The 20,057-nt window shown below is 42.8% G+C and overlaps 1 protein-coding gene across 7 annotated transcripts in view; it reads right to left on the reverse strand.

The window, feature by feature from the left end:
• aak1b (AP2 associated kinase 1b) overlaps positions 1–18,586 on the reverse strand; it is a 126,916-nt gene extending 108,330 nt beyond the window's left edge. For 2 of the 7 annotated variants that reach the window (XM_043681261.1, XM_043681259.1), the window contains exon 1: positions 18,113–18,586. In XM_043681261.1, coding sequence (XP_043537196.1) covers positions 18,113–18,314 — 202 coding nt within the window. In that variant the 5' untranslated portion in view covers positions 18,315–18,586. The remainder of the gene's footprint in view (positions 1–18,112) is intronic. The other 5 variants (XM_043681260.1, XM_043681263.1, XM_043681257.1 and 2 more) reach the window with 4 other exon arrangements.
• Between the last annotated feature and the right edge of the window lie 1,471 nt (positions 18,587–20,057).

Raw genomic sequence — 20,057 nt, forward strand, 5'->3', positions numbered from 1 at the left:
CAAGGTTCCCCATGGGAGACTGAATTAGCAAGATTAGATCTCATGGAATACAGGGAGAACTAGCCATTTGAATACAGAACTGGCTCAAAGGTAGAAGACAGAGGGTGGTGGTGGAGGGTTGTTTTTTAGACTGGAGGCCTGTGACCAGTGGAGTGCCACAAGGAGAATACAGAACTGGCTCAAAGGTAGAAGACAGAGGGTGGTGGTGGAGGGTTGTTTTTTAGACTGGAGGCCTGTGACCAGTGGAGTGCCACAAGGATCGGTGCTGGGTCCTCTACTTTTTGTCATTTACATAAATGATTTGGATGTGAGCATTAGAGGTATAGTTAGTAAATTTGCAAATGACACCAAAATTGGAGGTCTAGTGGACAGTGAAGAGGGTTGCCTCAGATTACAACAGGATCTGGACCAGATGGGCCACTGGGCTGAGAAGTGGCAGACGGAGTTTAATTCAAATAAACTCCATTTTGGGAAAGCAAATTTTAGCATGTGAAACTTGAAAGGGTTCAAAAAAGATTGACAAGGATGTTGCCAGGGTTGGAGGATTTGGGCAACAGGGAGAGGCTGAACAGGCTGGGGCTGTTTTCCCTGGAGTGTCGGAGGCCGAGTGCTATGGACTCCATAAAACATGAGTTTGCTCAGTGTGAGTCACTGACCTATTTTAGCTGGGCAACTATCCAAATGAGACATGCTACTTGTCAGTCCTCAACTGTGGAATCAATATCACTGTCTCCAATCCGATCTGTCTGCATGGCTCCAACACAAAACTGACTTCAAGTAAGAAACGAGAAACATTGCATTTCATTCACATTGCAATTTTAGGCCAAATGATTGTTACGTGTTTTAAATTACCTAGTCCACCCTGGCCCATGTTCAGAATCAGAACTTTTCATCTTCTTTTGGGTGTGCTGTGAATTTCCTAAAAAGCCAGCAGTGACTTGAAACAAAATGTGTTTAGACAGTGAGTGGTTAGGAACTGTCTGAGAATGTTGTGGAGGCAGATTCAGTCAGGACTCTCCAAATGGAGTTGGATGATTACTGAAAGAGAAAACATTTGGAAGGTTACTGGGAAAAGGTGGGAGTGGGATTAGCTCCAGAAGAAGGGTGGCAAAGAAACAATGGGTCTAGTTCAAAGAGTTTCATTCTGCACTGTAACTGCTCAATGATTCTGCGACCTCTGCCAGAAAGAACCTCAAGACAACAACTGCCTGGTTAGTAATGATACACCAGTCCAATGTGATACAATTCTGTGAATGAAAGAAAGCTGAAAGACCATGCACCACAACTTACTTCATGGTTGCCTCATTCTGGTGTCGTATTTTCAACGGCTCTGAAATTCTTTATCAGCTAGCAAAGAGGAGGGAAAATAAAGCTGCGCACTCATTCCAAAACAATTTTCTGCACTGGAACATTGCTGGGCGTGACTATTTTTCTGAACATGACTTCAACAAATATTTAATTCTCTCAGACCTTCCTATTGTTCTTCCTCAGTTTGCTCCAATTGGCTCGTTGTCAAACAAAGCTAAATGGCCCAAGTGACACACTGCGCTAGTCAAATGATTGGTATTGTAACAAACTATAGCTGAAACCTATAAGGTTGGGCAGAATGGCGAGATACAGTGATTCAGTGTCGCCACATCACACCAGTGTGTTCAGCCAGTTCTACAAAATGCTGGGAGGTTGCAATGCTGACTCACTGCTCCAGGAAGAGTTGAATCAGAATTTAGACTGGCTACTCATCAATCTATAGCTGCTTTGGTGTCACATGCAGAACAAGCACTGCCAAACAACTTTCCATACTAACAGCAACATGTGCCAATTAATACCAACAAGACAAGCATTCCTTGCAGAACACCAACCAGTTAGATAAAAGTATTCAATCATTTTGTCTTAGCCAGGCAGTGTTGAAACAAACCAACACAGACCTAATCTAGTGCAGTAACAATGCAAATGGTGAGGTTTTGTAAGTTGCAGAGAAACGCGAGCCCAGTGAAATAGCACTCATCAACCTCACAACTGCAGTGAATGCTGCATCTATTGTCCTATGATTAACAGTTTCAACATACAACCCCCAGCAATTACGCTCAGTTGTGGGTTGAAACTCACCAACAGATGAGAAGGAAGAACTAAGCAATATTTTCCAAAAAAGAAGCTGGTGTTTATCCTTTAGTCAGTAACACTGCTATCCCTCGTCACTTTCAGCCAAACAAATGAAGGTGCTCAGGGTTCGATGACGAAAGAATGCCTAACAGAGTCTTACCAAAGATCCTGTCAGGAGTCAAAATAACTGACCTGGTGAAAATTAATTGAAAAGCCCACGATTTTCAACAAGCAGTATGAAAAAATGATGAAAATTGACTGAATACATGAATAGGAAAAATATTAATATTTGAACTCACGAAATGTCCTTCATGTCCTTAGCATGTGGCAAATGACCTTCCAGTCAAACAGTTATTTCTGAAGTGTGGTCACAGTTGTCATTTAGCAAGCAATCTAAGCACAGCAAAGTCCAAAATCAATGATCAGATCTTCTCTTCGCTTTTCGGCTTAGGGTCAGGAAACCAGGGGGTCTCTTGTTGTTAAATAGTGCTGAGAGATCTTGTACATTGACCCAAGAGGTCAGATGAGGCCTCAGTTTGTCATTTCACTCACAAAGCAGGAACTGAGGGATCAGCACTGCCTTGGTGTACAACTGCAATGTCAGCATGGATTTTATACTGAAGCTATGGAGTGAGGTGTTGTTATGCTAAGTATGCATCTTGCAAAGGAGGACGTCAGAGCCTGTTTATCTTCCAAGAGGTTCACCCACTATCCTCCGTACAGCAGAAGCACACATTCCCTTCCACAGACTGACCGTAACTTGGTGTAAATCTGTTCTTTGTCCCAACTAGAGAATGAGCAGATTCCCCTTCAGGGGCTATTACAACTCAATTTTGCTTAATTGGTGGATCTGGATATTAGTTCCAGTTTCTTTTATAAACAACAAAAGCCGATGCACATACAACCAACCCACTGTTGCAACATGACATGAGTTTCCTCCACCCTAGGCACCTCCTAAAAGGCCAGGGCCACATCTACCAGCACTCCACTTCACTATCTCGTGATTCAGGAAACAGCGCTGCTCACGGACGAAGGTTAGTGAATGGAGTGAAAGTAGACAGCTCCGGTGGCTAGCTCTGGGATAAAATGGGCTGAACTACTTCCTTTGATTTAGCTTTTATAACTCTCAAAGAGAAGATATGCTACACCTCAGAAGAAAAATATGTGGATACGATGATCATCCGCCAAGTTTTAGCTTTAAAACCTAACAAATTCCATTTGGTGTTCTCCAAAGGGAACAGTGACCAACCTGATGGAGGTGATATTACAGGGAGGGGCCTGGGATAATGGCTGTGGGATTGTGTTGCACTAACCCCCAACATCTACATGTGGCCAATAAATCATATGAGACACGGGCTTCTTGAAAGACCAGTGATTGGTATTTTGCTTGAAAACGGGATTGAATAGTTAGGAGCTTGTTTTTGACTGTCATAGAGTCGATGGGCCAAAGGGTCTTTTACTGTGCTGTAGACCTCTTTGATTTTATGACTCATAGCATTGACTTTCTGTATTTCAATAAATCCTTGTTCGAAATTGTGGATTAATTTACAATTCAAGTTTTCAAGTTCTACTGTGCAAAGACAGCAGTAAACACAATGAATAGGGATGGAATTCAGAAAACAAAATACTTCCTTCATTATAAAATGGTGTTAAAATAGTATTACTGAAATGTGTCATGCCTTAATTGTAATTCGAAACAAAATAGGCCTGAGCTCTGTATGAATTTGATAATCACATAATCTCCAAATGGTCCTTGAAACAATTCACATGAAATCACTTGCATGTTACACCCATAACACAGTGTTAGCACAAGAAATTGTCTTAAAAGCAAAAGCTTCTTCAGCAGTCTGGTTACTTGCCTTCATCAACCAGACTGCAGGGCATAGCAGTGAGGCAACAATCAGAGAGGACTACACAACAGAATATGCAAAAATAACTTGCACTTAGGGCACAAATCATCTCAAAGCACTTCACAGGGATAGGATCAAACTAACTTTGACACAAAGCTATAAAAGGAAAGAAGAAAAAGCAGGTTTTATTGGAGCGAAGAGGAGAAAAAGGGGAAAGAGGCTCAGGGTGGGCATTCCAGAGATGCAACTGGTGATGGAGAAGAAGGCAGACCTGAAGGAGCACACAGTTGGAGAGCTGAATGAAATCACATACATACAACGGGACAAGATCAGGGAGAGGCTTGAAAACAAGACAGACAGTTCTGAGTTCTCGAGAAGATTTGTAGTTCGGGTTGTGGATGAAGTTGTGGATTTGTTCGCTGAGCCGGTGTGTTTTTCTGCAAACGTTTCGTCGCCCCACTAGGTGACATCATCAGTGCGTCTTTGATAAGGTCTTGGTGCTCTGTCCTACCTGGCCTTTAGCTTTTATTCAGTTGAGGTTATATGGAATGAATAGCCAATGTAGATCAGCCATATCAGATGAAATAACTCCACAGAGGCCAGTAGCCAGTCACCAAGTCACCCTTATTTACACGTGGAGAGCTCTTGATCCAGCTAGCTTAGAGCTGGCTCCGAGAGTGATCAGAGCCCCCTGACACTGATGTTCTTATCTGTCAGCCAGGGCTCCCTGATTGGAACAGGTCAACAACCCCAGTCAAGAAACTCAGATTCTGTGAGGTTCATCTCGCTGACCTTGTTCCAATCACATCAGGTATTAGCCACAATATACAAACAAAAACAAAAGAGCTATTATACCATCTCAGTACAACACACCGGCACACGCACAAGCAAATCCCCTTCACTATCTCCTCAATTACAAAGTTAATTCCACATGCAATTTCTATTTCTAAGCCGCATTCAATATCTTTGCAAATGATCAAACGACTTTGAAGCAAATACCGAATTGGGCAAAATGAAAAAAAAACACATGAGGGTTATAAGCTACAAAACAAAAACATCTGGAATTAGGTGAAGGGGACTTGGCCGGTATTGGGAAATGGGCAGGGTTTCAGATAATCTTAAATTCATGGGTAGGGAGGTTGGTGTGGTGGACAGGAACATGTTGGTATCGTCAAGCTTCAGGGTAACAAAAGACTGGATGTGCGTTTCAGCAGCAATTCAGCTTGGGCCTATACATAGTCAAATGATGTTACAGGGGACCAATGTAGAGTGTTAATGAGGCTGCAGAGATTCTGCACGCACCTGACAATGTATGTGCTAAATCAGAGAATCACCTTTAATTTTGGTTCCCAGTCCATAATACAAAAACGTTATTTTAAAAATGCTTACAAGGTAGCAAAGAAAAGATTCATTTCAGAGTGTAAAAAGCGATGATGGAGAAGGAAGCGTGATTGAAACCATGGCATCTAGCCTGGAAAGCAAGTGATTAAAAGGGAACCTCATCCTGGTGCATGGAATATTAATTGTCACATGGAACCTTGAGGGTTTAACTTTACAGTCAGGAAAATATGACCAAAAGCATGAACCACAGTGAAGTCAAACTAAAGCAGGCAGTAGCAAGAGAACCTTTTTATGGGTAAATTACCTGCCATACAGGGTATGAGCAACAAATATTACTGCATAGTTAAGGAAATTGCAAATTCATCATTGCATAGTTAAGGAACTGAGAATTTGAACAGTTTTTTTTAAAACCCTCAACTTGAATTACAACTTACACCCTTGACTTGCGGTACGACTCACAACCTACCAGGTTCTCTTCTCAAGGTGAACACTGATTACTTCCTCTTGGCCAGACTCCCTTCCCACCACAGTCTCAGTCTTTTCCTTTCCAAGAACCAATGCCAATTTCATCCTTTAACTTCCTGAGTGTACAGTTGCATCATTGACCAGCATGTTCAACAATGAGCAGCTCAGGAGGAGAGACAGTTCTGATAAAACATGATGGCCAAGGGCCATCATTGTTTGCCTCAAGACAGGAGCAAGGATTCAACACTCAGTACAGAAGGCTGCAGGGCATAAGGTTCAATTAGTTAATTGTCTAGCCTCCTAACAGAAACTAGAGCACAAGGCATCAGATATCATTTATTTGTCATCAGTGGTTTCAGTTGTGGATAGGTCCTTTCACAGCATCTGGATATGTGCAGAAGAAAAATGTGACTTGATGATCTACATAAACTGCTAAACAAATCTCTACAACTGTGTCTTTTTTGTCATTGTCGATCCCCAGCTTAACTTTGATAGAAACTCAGCCTTTATTGTGTTTACATGTCTTGATAATGAGGAATTTTAAAAACCCGTTTCCTGAAACATAATTACAACAGCATGCCAAGAATCTGCTTTCTTAAACTCCTTCCCAGGAATTGTAAATCCCACTGGTGCCAGCAACAAGTCACCACGCTCAAACTGTTGCCACTCTGCAAGAGCAAACCTGAGGCAATTTATGAATAGAACATAGAAAACGTAAAGTCACTGCACAGATTCCATCCACAACGTATCTAAACCTACTGAATTCATTTCCTCCAGCACAAAAAATGCTGTCTTTAACAGGGGTGAAGAATCGCATCTTGAGACAGATCACAGTATCAAGAAATTTAGAGAGCGACTCATATTATTTTTTTGTGTATTATTTTCATTGGTGGACACATTCACCAAGAGACAGAGACAGTGAAGCAATGCCAGAAGATAAAGTGAACAAGACCAGGTTCTCAACGAAAAGTACTTAATCTCAGCAACAGAATGTTATACAATCATCTGGACCAAGGCAGAAAAAGTATGTTGGATTTCTACACCCTGTTTGTATCCAGTCTTCATGCTTGTATGCAAGGTCATGAAGCAACTTGATGAGGGGACCATATTGGCATAGTCCCTGAACCAATGATGAAAAGGCCCAGACTCATACTCTGGGGACATGGATGCAAACTTCACCACAGCAGCTTCTAGACTTTAAGTTCAATGTGGATCTAAAAATAACCTTGAATTGAAAACTCATCTCAGTAATGGTAATCATGAAATTATCATCCTTGTTCTATCATCTGGTTTCCTAATGTTATTTCGGGACAGAACTGTGTTAGCCTTAGCCGTTTTGGCTTACATGTGACTGCACACCCACAGCAACGTGTTTGACTCTCAACTGTTCTCTGAAATCACAAATTCATATCAGTATTTTGGTGCAGAAAAAGGCCATTCAGCCCATCCTGTCTGCTTCAACCTAATCAAGAATAGAGTGGTGCTGGAAAAGCACAGCAGGTCTGGCAGTATCCGAGGAGCAGGAAAATCAATGTTTCTGGCAAGAGCCCTTCATCAAGAATGAAGAAGGACTCCTGCCGAAAACCTCGATTTTCCTGCTCCTCGGATGCTGCCTGACCTGCTGTGCTTTTCCAGCACTGTTCTAATCTTGACTCTGATCTCCAGCATCTGTAGTCCTCACTTTTGTCCTGCTTCAACCTAATGCCACTTGCGTTCTTTTAAAACAGTCGAGCAAATCCCTCAGTTCAATTGGGGATCAACAACAAATGCTGGCCTTCTCAGCAACGCTCACATCCCATGAAAGAATAAAGAAAAAAAATCTTCAGTGTTGTAATCCAAGTTGATAGGTGGAATACCATGCACTGTATAAGATGTAGAGTGATGACGTTGCAGGAAAACAAAAAGCAGAATTAATTGAGGCAGAGATCAGTTTCCCACACTGAAGCAAATGCTCCGGACGGTTCGGATTGTTGTGTTTCAATTTTCTGTGCGTGTGCTGAAAAATCATGCAGGATGCTACAGGAGTTGGATGCTATAGGCCATGCCCCAGTCCAACAATTGCAATAATAAAACACAGAATTGTGGAAGCTGAAGATCTGAAACAAAAACAGAAAATGGAGAAACTCAGCAAGCCTGGCAGATCTGTGGAGCAAAAGTAGAGTGAAGAGTCACTGTGAAATGCTGACAGGGAGGTGAGAGGAATGTGTGCCTGCTAGAGGCATCTGGCTGGAGGTGGCAGACATGACAGCTTATGATCCTTTGGCTGTGGGTACTGATGGTGTGAGTAATGATTCCTTAATCGCTGTAGATCTGCAGAACCTGGTTTTATCAGCTTCTCAACCTTGAAGTTCTGTTGCAGGGAATCCAATATGTTTCACATGGAAACTATTACTAATGTAAATTAGGAACATGTCGGGGGTTGGGGGTTGGATGGCAGCAGAACTGAACTTTTCCACAGGGAAGGACAAAGCGAATGGCTTTTGGGAATGACAAAGTCAAGAGAAAGAATTAATTCAATTAGCTACAGTTTCTGCTGATCATCCTACTCTATTATGAATGTTCCCTACTTGGAGTGGTCCCATGCATCATTTTCAGCAGTGAGCAGGGAAGTGACCTGTGAAGCCAGCAGTGTGTAAGGCACACAAAGCAGTAGGCTGTTAATCACCTCACCAGTTCTCCTGGCAACAAAACGACTGGCCTCTTCGAAGCAATTAATAATGGTTTGTCTGAGAACATGAACTTAGTGTGCAGGGTGCTCAATACAGATCTCTTTCAATCAGCGGATAACAAAGCTGAAACATGGGCAATGTCTGAGACATTGATTTCATCTTGACGGTGTCTGCATTTCAAGTACTAATTGGAGCTGCTTGGTGATATGACTGTCACTGCTACAGGAAGAAGAGTTTCACGATCTCTTTAAGCCTGGATATTATGGAACAATTTCACTTTTGTTTTTATTGCAGAGGTGCGCAGAATGACATCCTGTTCAAGCAGGTTATTCCCGGTTGTTTTACCTCATCAACTTGGAAAAAAAATGCATCCCTACAAGTGTTTTAAAATGCAGCTTGTCCATCACATGCATCAGTCTCCCTTCCCTAGTGTCTAACCCAGGATACTTGAACCTCGAGGTCAACTGAAACATCACCAAGGATGCTGGAGGACAAGTCATTCATACAGATACAGTACAAACCTGGCCAGTTTAATCAGAGCCATTAATTCATGGTGTCAACTGCTCAGTAGTGCTTTTTTGACACAGAATAACAACATTTGAAGCACTACCATGTTACAAGCCCATCTGTTTCTTCACAAAAAGAGAAAGCTATGGCCAAAGGTACGTAAGGCAGGTGCTATTCTCCCTAATGAGGGACACTCTGATAACATATGATTCCAAATTTATGACCATGGGGTACATGATATTTAGTCCATTTCTGTTTTAGAATCAACAACGAATGCCTGGACAAAGAAAATGTGTTGCTCTGCAAAATCAGCACTTCTGAACTTTGTGCATGAAGAGAACAAACAATCATCCATTCACCAACCTCCTGGGCTGAACACTGATCAGGAGAAGTTGAATCAGTGAGATTCATACCAAGTTAGGTTGAAGGCTGGGAATAACTCATATCCTGACTTCCCAAAGCCTGCCCACCATCTGTTAGGCACAAGTCAGGTGTCCTCGATAAGTACACCTCCAACAGCACTCAAAAAGCTTATAAGTAATTCAGACGAAGCAGCTCAACTTATTGGCACCTCATTCACTACCTTCAACATTCATTCCCTTCACAGGGACAGTAGGTGTACACCATCAAAAAGATGAATTTTCAGCAACTCATTAAGCTGCCAAGCAACTCAATTGTGCGGACCAATAACAGCAGACATGCAGTGAGTCAAAAAAACTACAAATTCCCCTTCAAATCTTACACCTCCCTACCTTGGAACTATAATCCTGTTGTTGGGCCAAGTTATTGCAATCCCTGGCAAACAGCATTGTGCATGTGCCTACACTGCACAGAACGCAGTTATTTCCCACCATCTTCTTGAGGACAATTAACAACATAAATCCTGACCCCATCGGTGATCCCACATGCCATTGATCATGAAAAGAATTTACATCCAAATTTCTACAAATTTGTTTCCTGATTTGGTTGCCCAACCTCAAAGGCTTTGGTTTGGTGAGAAAGCCACCTCCGCACTGGGTAATGTTTCACACGTCTGCAGCTGAGTGTAATATTCTTGGAGGACGGAAATTATCTCAATATTGATCTTCTCTATCTATTTGGTTTCTTTCTTTATCCTCCCCAGAAAACAGAGCATACTGCTGTTATTTTCCACTGGAAGACTTTAGCAAGGGTCCACTCAAACAATGTCCGACTGAAGCCCCAAAGTTTAGGTGACATCCAATTCAAGGATCTGGAGGGGCATCTACTCATTTTTTACATCACTGGAAATAGCGAAGTGTTTCTGTACACACTGCAAACTCAAACAAGTAACTTCCATCGCAAAACAATACTATTAACAAGCATCATCTCAACAAGCATCAGATATTTTATATAACCTGTTTCCATTTTCTGATTCAGGTTCACCAAGTGAGCCATAGCAAGAGATCTAGTTCCCCTGTCCACCTACCAATGTCTCAAAGATGGTGCTTCATTGAAATCTGTCTTGTGGTTTTATATCTGTTGTCTTTTAGCCTCCAGCATCTGGTCAGTCATGCCTCATCGTTGCCAGCTTCCTCCGGTTTCTCAATACTAAGCAACACTGGATTGACAAACCTACTCACTTGATACGTGCAACACATTCAAGACAGGAGCAATGGCTCATTCACTCTCGGTGGTTTTTGGAGGTTGGTGGTTGTAAGTTCCTGGTCATTTCAACTGAAGATAACAATCAAATGCTTCCATTTGGGTGCCGCCAACATGGCAAATCATATTGATTTTAACCATAAAAGCTTTCAAGAGGAGCAATGAAAAAGGACTGAAAAATGTTAAGTGGAAAGATGAGCCAAGAACAATGGGAAATGGACTGCAAACACTTCTGCAGCTACCCATGGTCAAATCTTTTCTTTCACTTGGCTTCTTTGAGAAGATGATGAAAACCATTGATGCAGGTAATCTTTGTGTACACCAGTATCTCTGTTCAACATTGAAGAAGCCAAGCCAAGAAATAACTTTAATTAAAAGTCCATCTTAATCAAAACACATCTGAAAAATACTCATCATCACTGCTGATGTCTCAAAGGACATCAGAACTATGAATGTACCATCAGACGCATAATTAATTGGAACTTATCATCATCACTGAAAATGAAGTCTCAAACTACCTGCTTTAATAAAATTCAAAAGACAAAACCTGTTATTCATACTGCACATTTCACAAACTCAGGGCATCAAAATGTACTTTGCTACCTAAGGCCTCTGAGAAGTCTTGCATGGAAAGCTTGTTCCCTTAAACCTCAATGCCCTCATCAACAGATAACTTTAGAATCACAGAACTGTTACAGCTCAGAAGGAGCCCATACAGGCCTTCGTGTCTGCACCAGTTCTATTCCCAATCACCAATGCCTGCCTTTTCCCTCTATCCCTCCACACCATTTCTATCCAAATTCAATATTGAAATTGATTATGGCTGGTTAAAGGATAATAGTGGGAGACAAGCAGGAGGCTGGAAGAACACAGAAAGCCAGGCAACATCAGGAGGGGGAGAAGTCAACGTTTCAGGCGTAACCCTTCTTCAGGGGAAGAGTTCCACCCAAAATATTGACTTCACCATCTTGGATGCTGCCTGGCTGGTTGTGTGCTTCCAACCTCCTGCTTGCCTAACTTGGATTCCAGCATCTGCAGTTTTTTTGTCTCTAACGGATAAATAGAGGCCAAGGAAAATTGCTGCTCCTCCTCTCCACCATAGCATTGCGAGATATCTTATTTGAGGAGGCAGATGGGGATTGCCATCTCAAAGATAGCACCTTCGACAGTGCAGTACTCTCTCGGTTACTGCAATTGGAGTGTTAGTTTTTTTTTTCGTGCTCAGATCTCTGGACAGGGATTTGAGCCTATTACCGTCTCCTCCAGATCACAAAGAAGTTCCCAAAGGCTGACACTACTGCTGAATCAAAATGTCACAAAGCCGAGGTAACTGAATTCTCTTCAGCAACTCTGCATTTGTTCAATATAATGCAATACACTCCCAGACAAATTCAAACCATCAATCGATCACTGAAACAAATCAATGATCTGTCTCTCTTTCAAATGCTGACAGACCGTGTTGGGCGATATTGTATTTGAATTTCCGTGTTCAGAGATGCCATTGCACATCTGCAGAGCAGATGGGACTTCAAACTGGGCCTCCAAGCTCAGAGGTAATAGCATCACCACTACACTACAAGAACCGTTCAGACCTAGCATGTAAACACAGACAATTCCAAAAGACACCTGTTTATATAATTTAGATTAGAGTGGTGCTGAAAAAGCACAGCAGGTCAAGCAGCATCCGAGAAGCAGGAAAATTGACATTTCATCAGGAAAGGCTTTTGCCCGAAACATCGATTTTCTTGCTCCTCAGATGCTGCCTGACCTGCTGTGCTTTTCCAGCACCACTCAAATCTAAACTCTGGTTTCCTGCATCTGCAGCCCTCACTTTTGCCTACGTATTTATATAATGTCATGCACATCTCCAGGACAGACTAACCTTTTTGAATAGCTGCCCCTGCTATTTTGTGTTCTCAATTGACAGTTCATCTATTTGTTATGGTCCTGTAATAGATGAATCTTCTCCAGATCTTCAAATTGCCACATCTTTTACAGGTAGTAACATGGAGTTATTCCTGGCCACCTGAATTGATGCTCCCACATTTTACACTGTGAGCTGAAATTTTGAAGTAACCACTTCCTGTCGTGCAGCACTCACTAAGTACTACACTGAGGTGACATCTGAGATCTCAAATTCTGGATGAAGATTTCAACCTGTAAATGTAGCCATTGAGCTGAGTGTCATCAGATCATTCAAATAACAGTCAAACCTAAAAAACTCTGACCCATAACCTGTACAATAATATGGATTCTTCTTGTAAATTACAATTAGAATTCCGACAGTGTGGAAACAGGCCCTGCGGCCCAACAAATCCCCACTGACCCTCACCGCCCAGACCCATTCCCCTATCCAATATTTACCCCTGACTAATGCACCTAACCTACACATCCTTGAACACTACGGGCAATTTCACCTAATCTGTACTTCTGTGGATTGTGGGAGGAAACCGGAGCACCCAGACGAAACCTGCGCAGACACGGGGACAATGTGTCAAACTCCACACAGGCAGTCGCCTGAGGTTAGAATTGAACCCGGGTCCCTTGCGCTGTGAAGCAACAGTGCTAACCACTGAGTCACCATGCCGCCTTATTCTCTGAGAATGAACTGCGTCCCCTTTTGGGAAAGAACAACGCACACTGAGTAAACCAATTCCTGGGTAGCTGGATATCTGAGTGCGCAAAATATGTCAATCCAATTCCAAATTTTGAGCATTCCCACTATTTCTTGTTTTACTGCATTCAGCCCGACACAACTGATTAAAAAGCAACACTGAAAATAAAAAGAAATTCCACAGTGGGCAAATCTTAATGATTGGTTAAACAGAAAATATTTTTTCCAGTGTCATTCCTTCCTCCCAATGTGACCTCCTGGTGACTCTTCAATCCTTTGTGGTTTTCAACATTTCCTCTTGACTTCAGTGGAAATGTGTATATGTAAATGTAAAACAGATTTTCTGATACCATTCAAACTAATTTGTATACTCCCTGACCAAAAATACTGAGAGGGACAAGATACAAAGGAGATTTGGGAAAAAAAAACACTGAATGAGTTTGTGGTGCAAGTGAAACCTGAGCATCAAAAATAGATTTGGAGATTTGTCTGAAAATGAATGTGACTGTAAGGATCATAAACATCCTCTGGGAATTACCGTCACATGCAGTGTACAAGCAATGACCACTACAGAATGAGTATTGTGATGAAGGGTCACTGGACTGGAAACCTAACTCTGATTTCTCTCCACAGATGCCGCCAGATCTGTTGAGATTTTCCAGTAATTTCTGTTTTTGTTACAGGATGGAAGCTGTTTGGGCTGGCATAAAAATACAATAAACTTGGCGGAAGACAACCCATGGAAATCATGAGGGACAAATGGGTTCCTCCTGTACCAGTGTCAGCCAAAATACGAATTGCAAGGAATACAAATCTGCTCATACTTAGTGAGGCCATTGTCAGGAAACATGGCCTGGGGAAATGGCAGGGCTTGTAATGCTAATGACTTATAATCACTTCTGAAACATTCTAAATGGCTCTGATAAATCAGCCACAATCACTATCAAAATACAGCTGGTTTGCAATTTTTGTCAATTTTGATAAACTGTTATTGAGTCAAATTATGAAACTGGATTCCAATTGCAAATTCAATTTTGGAAGACAAAGAGACAGTCTTTGAATAAAATATCCCTTATCTATTCTTCATCATGCATCATGTTAAAGCCTATCACTGATCAAGACAGTATGCAGCTTGTTCACCATTCTGGTCATTGTTGCTCATGGGCTTGAGCTCAGAGAAGTTCATGCAGGGGGAGTTTTTCACCTTTGCTCTGGATCCACACAAACCAGCATGACTTACAAGTCAAGCACACAGCCATGGAGTGAACAAGTCCGAACAGCTTGTCTCACAGCTGTTTTTAACATTGCAAAATACCAACTGACTGACAGGCAATTTGTAAGAGTTAACATAACCATGCATTTTTGATGACAAACATAATTTTGTTCAAGGAAAAAGATTCATGAACAGAAAATTCCTGTTGAAGACAGAATACACACTGTGCTATGAATCTCATTGCATGATTACAGAAAGGTGTCACCCTAAACTCATTGGGTCGTCTGGACTTTGAGTGATAAGGTGGTAGGTTCAAGTCCAAGTTGAGGGACATGAACATAAAAACTGGATTGACACAACAGGTGCAGTTACAGATTAATGTTTAACCTCTTCAGTGAAGATAATAGATCCAAATAACTATTTCAAACAAGAGGAAGACGGTTTTCTGCAGTGTTCTGGACAATATTGACCACTCAGGTAACCATATTAAAACATATGATCTGATCATCATCACATGCTGCTTTGAGGGAACTTGCCAAATGCAAATTAGTTGCTGTACTTTTTAAAACTGTCCGTGCACTTGTAAAGGCTGAGATGTACATTGGAAAGTTTTGAAAGGTTAAAAAGACGTTACATAAATTTAAGTACTTCCATTTCTCAAAAGGATCTGTTCACAATGTTCAACTCACCCCAAATTCAGCATTGTTATTTGCTAATTAAAATAAAACATGACTCACTGAGGAGGGAATATGCTTTCTAAGTACTTTACTAGAAGATGCTATTATTGAGATGTTTGGTGAGAATATGGTAAATCTGCTCCCCAGTCTTCCAAAACGGTCATATAACTGACACTACCATCACCACATCAACAAGGCACGAGACAGCTGGAAACCTACTGCAGCATTACTGATCCAGCAATTCCAATGCCGTTAATACACACCAATTGTTAGTGATTTCCAAATTTCAGGATGACTGAGCAAGCAAACTAAACAGCTATCCAGTATTCAGTATCCCACTAACACTGATGGAGCATTTTGAGATTATTGCTGAGATTGAGCAGTTTGTTGATTATCGGTGAGAAAAAGTAAAGTAGCTAATGTCCCAGCAGGGCTGCTCTCACCTTGGAGAGAGAAATCTGGTGGTGGCTTAACTTGAGGGTCACCATGCCTCAGGCAAGGGGCAAGCTTGAGAAGGTGAGACTTTCATGGTGACCTCAACCAGTGTGAGAATTGAAACTGTGCTGTTGGCTTCACATGCAACATTACGTTACTCTCAAAAGCTCAGCAGAAATATGACTGAGAACAAGAAATCTAATTAATGCTGATAGTCAGTGAGCTGACTGCCACAATCAAGCAATCCTAATTGTGTTAATTATAGATCAATAGCTGCTATGTTATTTGTAATATTACTCTGATTATTGGAATTGCTGCATTGCTTGCTGAGACCTGCAGTCAATGTATAAATGTGATCAAAAGTACAATCATATTACTCATAAACCTACAGCACATCCATAATTACTCATTATTCTCCAGCAGTCATAACAATATTACTCTTGATATTACTTTACTCTTGATAAAATGATCAATTAATGAAGCAATTTTGGGACCATTTAGGAGATGTCCAGTCCATTGGGATCATTGGGTCAGTAAACTTCAGATTGCTGTTTAATAACAGTGGGATTGTTTGATCAATAATAGTGTTGGGTTATAGGATCATTAATATTGGAATTGCTGAATGAGTTCTGACATTTCTGGATCACTATTACTGGAATTGTAGCATCAGTAAAACTGAGATTTAAAATATTGTTTTGGGAATGCAGGATCAGTAATGTGGGAATCCAAGCTCAAAACTGGGATTTCAAGATCAGTAATATTGGGAAGGTAAATCAGCAGTTTCAGAAATATAGGGTCAGTGATAACAGAAATGCAGGAAATGGGCATTGCTGGATCATCACGCTTAAAAGTGCAGAATCAGTAATATTAGAAGCGTTTGATCATTATTGAGAATGTATGACACAATGTTGAGATAACAGTCTTGGAATTGGCACATCATTAATTTTGAAATTGCAGTGTCTGTATTGTTGAAATTACAAGATCACGAACATTAGCATTGCTGGATCATTATCAAAATTGCACAATCAGTAATACTGGGAGTGCTTGCTCCGTCCTGAGAATGCAGGATACATAATATTGAGAGAACAGAGTTGGGATGGGCACATCATTAATTTTGAAACTGCTGAATCAGTAACGTTGAGATGGCTTGATCAGTAATGCTGAAATTGCAAGATCTGCACTGTTGAAATTTCAGGATATATAAAAGTGGGATTGCTGGATCATTATTAGTGAAAATGCAGGATCAGTAACATTGAGACTGTTGAATATGTAGTAATAATGAGAATGTAGCTTTAGAAATATTAGGATTGCAGGATCAGTAATCGCAGGATTACAGGATCAAGAATAGTGTGATTGCTGAATCATCAATAGTGGGATTGTAAAATCACTAACGGTAGGTAGGGTTACAGGAGCAGCAATTGTGGTATTGCTGAGATCTCCAACAACAAAAATGCTGCATCATTAATGTTGAAATTCCAGGATCTGTAACAGTGAGATTCCAGGATCTGTAATAGTGGGATTGCAGGATCAGAAACACTGCTATTGTTGTTGATCTGTAATCTTGATATCGCTGGATCAATAAAGTGAGATTGCTGGATATGAAATAATAGGAATGTAAGATAATGCATGTTATACTTGCATGATGACTAATTTTGAACTGATGGATAACTGATGCTGAAATTGCTGGATCTGCAAAGGTGGGATTGCAGAATCAGTAACAGTGGGAATACTGGATCACTCATGTTGAAATGGCAGCATCTATAATTATGGAATTGCTGGACCAGCAACAGTAGTATTGCAGGATCAGTAAAAGTGGGATAGCTGGATCACTGATGTTGAAGTGGCAGGATCCATAATATTAGGATTGCTGGACCCAGCAACAGCAGCATTTGCTGGATCAGCAAAGGTGAGATTGTCGGATCAGTAACAGTCGGAATGCTGGATCACTGGCGTTGAAATGGCAGGATCTATATTGTTGGGATTGCTGGACCAGCAACAGCAGCATTTGCTGGATTAATAAGTGGGAATGCTGGATCACGAATGTTGAAATGGCAGGATCTGTAATGTTGGGATGGCTGGACCAGCAGTAGGATTGCTGGATCAGTAAATGTGGGAACGGTGGATGTTGAAATGGCTGAACCAACAGGAGAATTGCTGGATCAGTAGGAGTGAGAATGGACGTTGAAATGGCTGGATCTGTAATATTGGGATGGCTGGCCCAGCACTGGGATTGCTGGAACAGTAAGAGTGGGAATGGACGTTGAAATGGCTGGATCTGTAATATTGGGTTTGCGGGAACAGTAAGAGTGGGAATGGACGTTGAAATGGCTGGATCTGTACCGTTGGGATGGGTGGCTGGACCCAGCATTGGGATTGCTGTATCAGTAATCTTGAAATCGCGGGATCGGCCAACACTGGGGAATGCTGGAATGGCAGGATCAGGAACATTGGGACGGCAGGACCTGAAACTGTGGGGATGAGTCGGGTTGGGATTGCAGTGTCAGTGAGAATGGGATCGCGCGGGGGCCGGGTTGGAGGTGAAAAGGCAGGAATTTCCCCCCCACCCCCTCCTCAGAGTGTGTGTGTGTGTGTGTGTGTGTGTCAGGGCCGCACCTCACCTTCAGCCACCACCTCCTCCACAGTGACCTGCTGCCGGCCCACACTGAACACCCGGCCGATGAAGCCGCTGCCGGGGCACAAGCCGCCGCTCCCGCCGCTGCTGCCGCCGCCGCCGCCGCCTCCTCCTCCTCCGCCGCCGCCGCCGCCTCCTCCCGAACCCGAGCCCGCCGCCTCCCGCCGGGAGTCGAAGAATTTCTTCATCACTCGGCGGTCACTCTCCGCTTTTTCTTCTCTCGCCCGCCACGAACCCGCGCGGCCGGGCAAAACAAAATAACGCCGGTTGTGTGTGGTGTAAGATATATAGATATATATATACTTCTTTAAAAGAAAATTATCGGGAACGAAATGATAATCGATCGAGTGTTAAAAGCAGGCCTGTCTCGCGCCGCCGAGCCGGGCCCAGCCGGGACGGTTATGGGGATGGGGTTGTTTGGGATGGATGGATGGGGGGTGGGAAGGAAGGGAAGAGACGGGGGAGGGAATAACGGGGCGGACCTAAACCGGCGCTCGCTCGCTCTCTCTCTCTCGCCAGTCAAATCCCGACACGAAGGCCGGACCGAAATAAGGTGGACACAACGCGACTGATGCGCGTGTTCCCCTCCGCACGCATTGGTGAGAAGTCCGAAGAAAGGACGCAAAGCGCGTTTGTTTTGTGACGTCGGGGGAAAAGACAAGACACGGACGGAATCCTGTCAAACTATTTTTTTTTGCCATGGATGGGGGAGGTCTGCGGGCGCGTGTGGGACGAACGGTGGTCATGACAAACAAGAGGCATGACGGGGATTGTCGTTCATAAAGGGAGGGTCGGGCGAGCTGGAGGCTGGCGGGTGGACTACAGATCCCAGAGAGCGTCACGGCACGCGCGACGTCCGGTTTCCAGCGCGGGGACTTCAATTCCCGGCGTGCATTGCCGGTTGTCCGTTGCCGGGCGTCGACGGTTTTTTTTCCCCTCAGCGGCAGGTCAGAGTTAGCAGTTGTTAAAATTATAAACGTAAGAAATTGAATTTGGATGCCCTACATCTGCCTTGCGTGTGCACGCGGGTTTGGCGTGTTCAATGACTCAGTTGGAAAACTCAAGTGGGTGGTTAATCGATATAAAAATAACACGGCTGTTGGAGTGACGGGGATAGAAGCCGTTCATTTGGAAGAGCGCTTCTTGCACAGCGGATAAATAAATAAATAAAAATATGCATCTGGGTTTTGTGAAGTCATGGGGGGGGGTGGGGGAAGAGTTGACTTATTCAACTGAGCCAAAAAAGTATACGGGTGATGGGGAGAGAACGTGTTCACTTGTGTTTAAAGAGCAAAAGCAGTTTTTAAATGTAATTTAAACCAAAATGGGCTTTGCGTCGGAAGAAAATGATTTACACGTGAGGTGTTGATTTAAAAATAGTACGGGTGCCTCTGTCAAATGGATAGAAGTTCAGTGGTGCGACCGAACACCCCCCTGAGGACAAGTGAATCGAAGAGAACAATCTTCAGAGTGCTCAGCAGTCGAGCCCGATTGCCTTGCGTGTGGGATTGGATTCCCCAAAGCTCGCAGGGTCCGTTCGGGCCGAAGGGGCTGGGTGACCGTTTACTTGAGTGAACTCGTGGTATCTGCTGGCCGAGCTTGGTTGGTTATTGCAGGACGCATGGGCCATGCAAACCTGGCACCTTTCGTCCACTCAAATGCCCCTCCACTTGCCCTGTCCACGAACGAGAGCCAGAAGATTTCTCGACGCAAATGCGAGAGTTGCACCACAGTCACGGGAATCGCAGAGGTGACATGTCCCAGATGGACGGCATTATGTCCGAGCAACACAATCCAATACCAAACTTTCCTTTAACCAAAAAACCCAAACACTTTGTTTCTAGTTTTTAATTAGTTGTGTTCGGAGGTTTTAATACACATCTGGAGCAGCTGGGACATGAACCCTGGCCACCTTGCCTGAGGTAGGGACA

Source organism: Chiloscyllium plagiosum, chromosome 42 (genome assembly GCF_004010195.1).
Source record: "Chiloscyllium plagiosum isolate BGI_BamShark_2017 chromosome 42, ASM401019v2, whole genome shotgun sequence".
Taxonomy (NCBI): Eukaryota; Metazoa; Chordata; class Chondrichthyes; order Orectolobiformes; family Hemiscylliidae; genus Chiloscyllium; species Chiloscyllium plagiosum.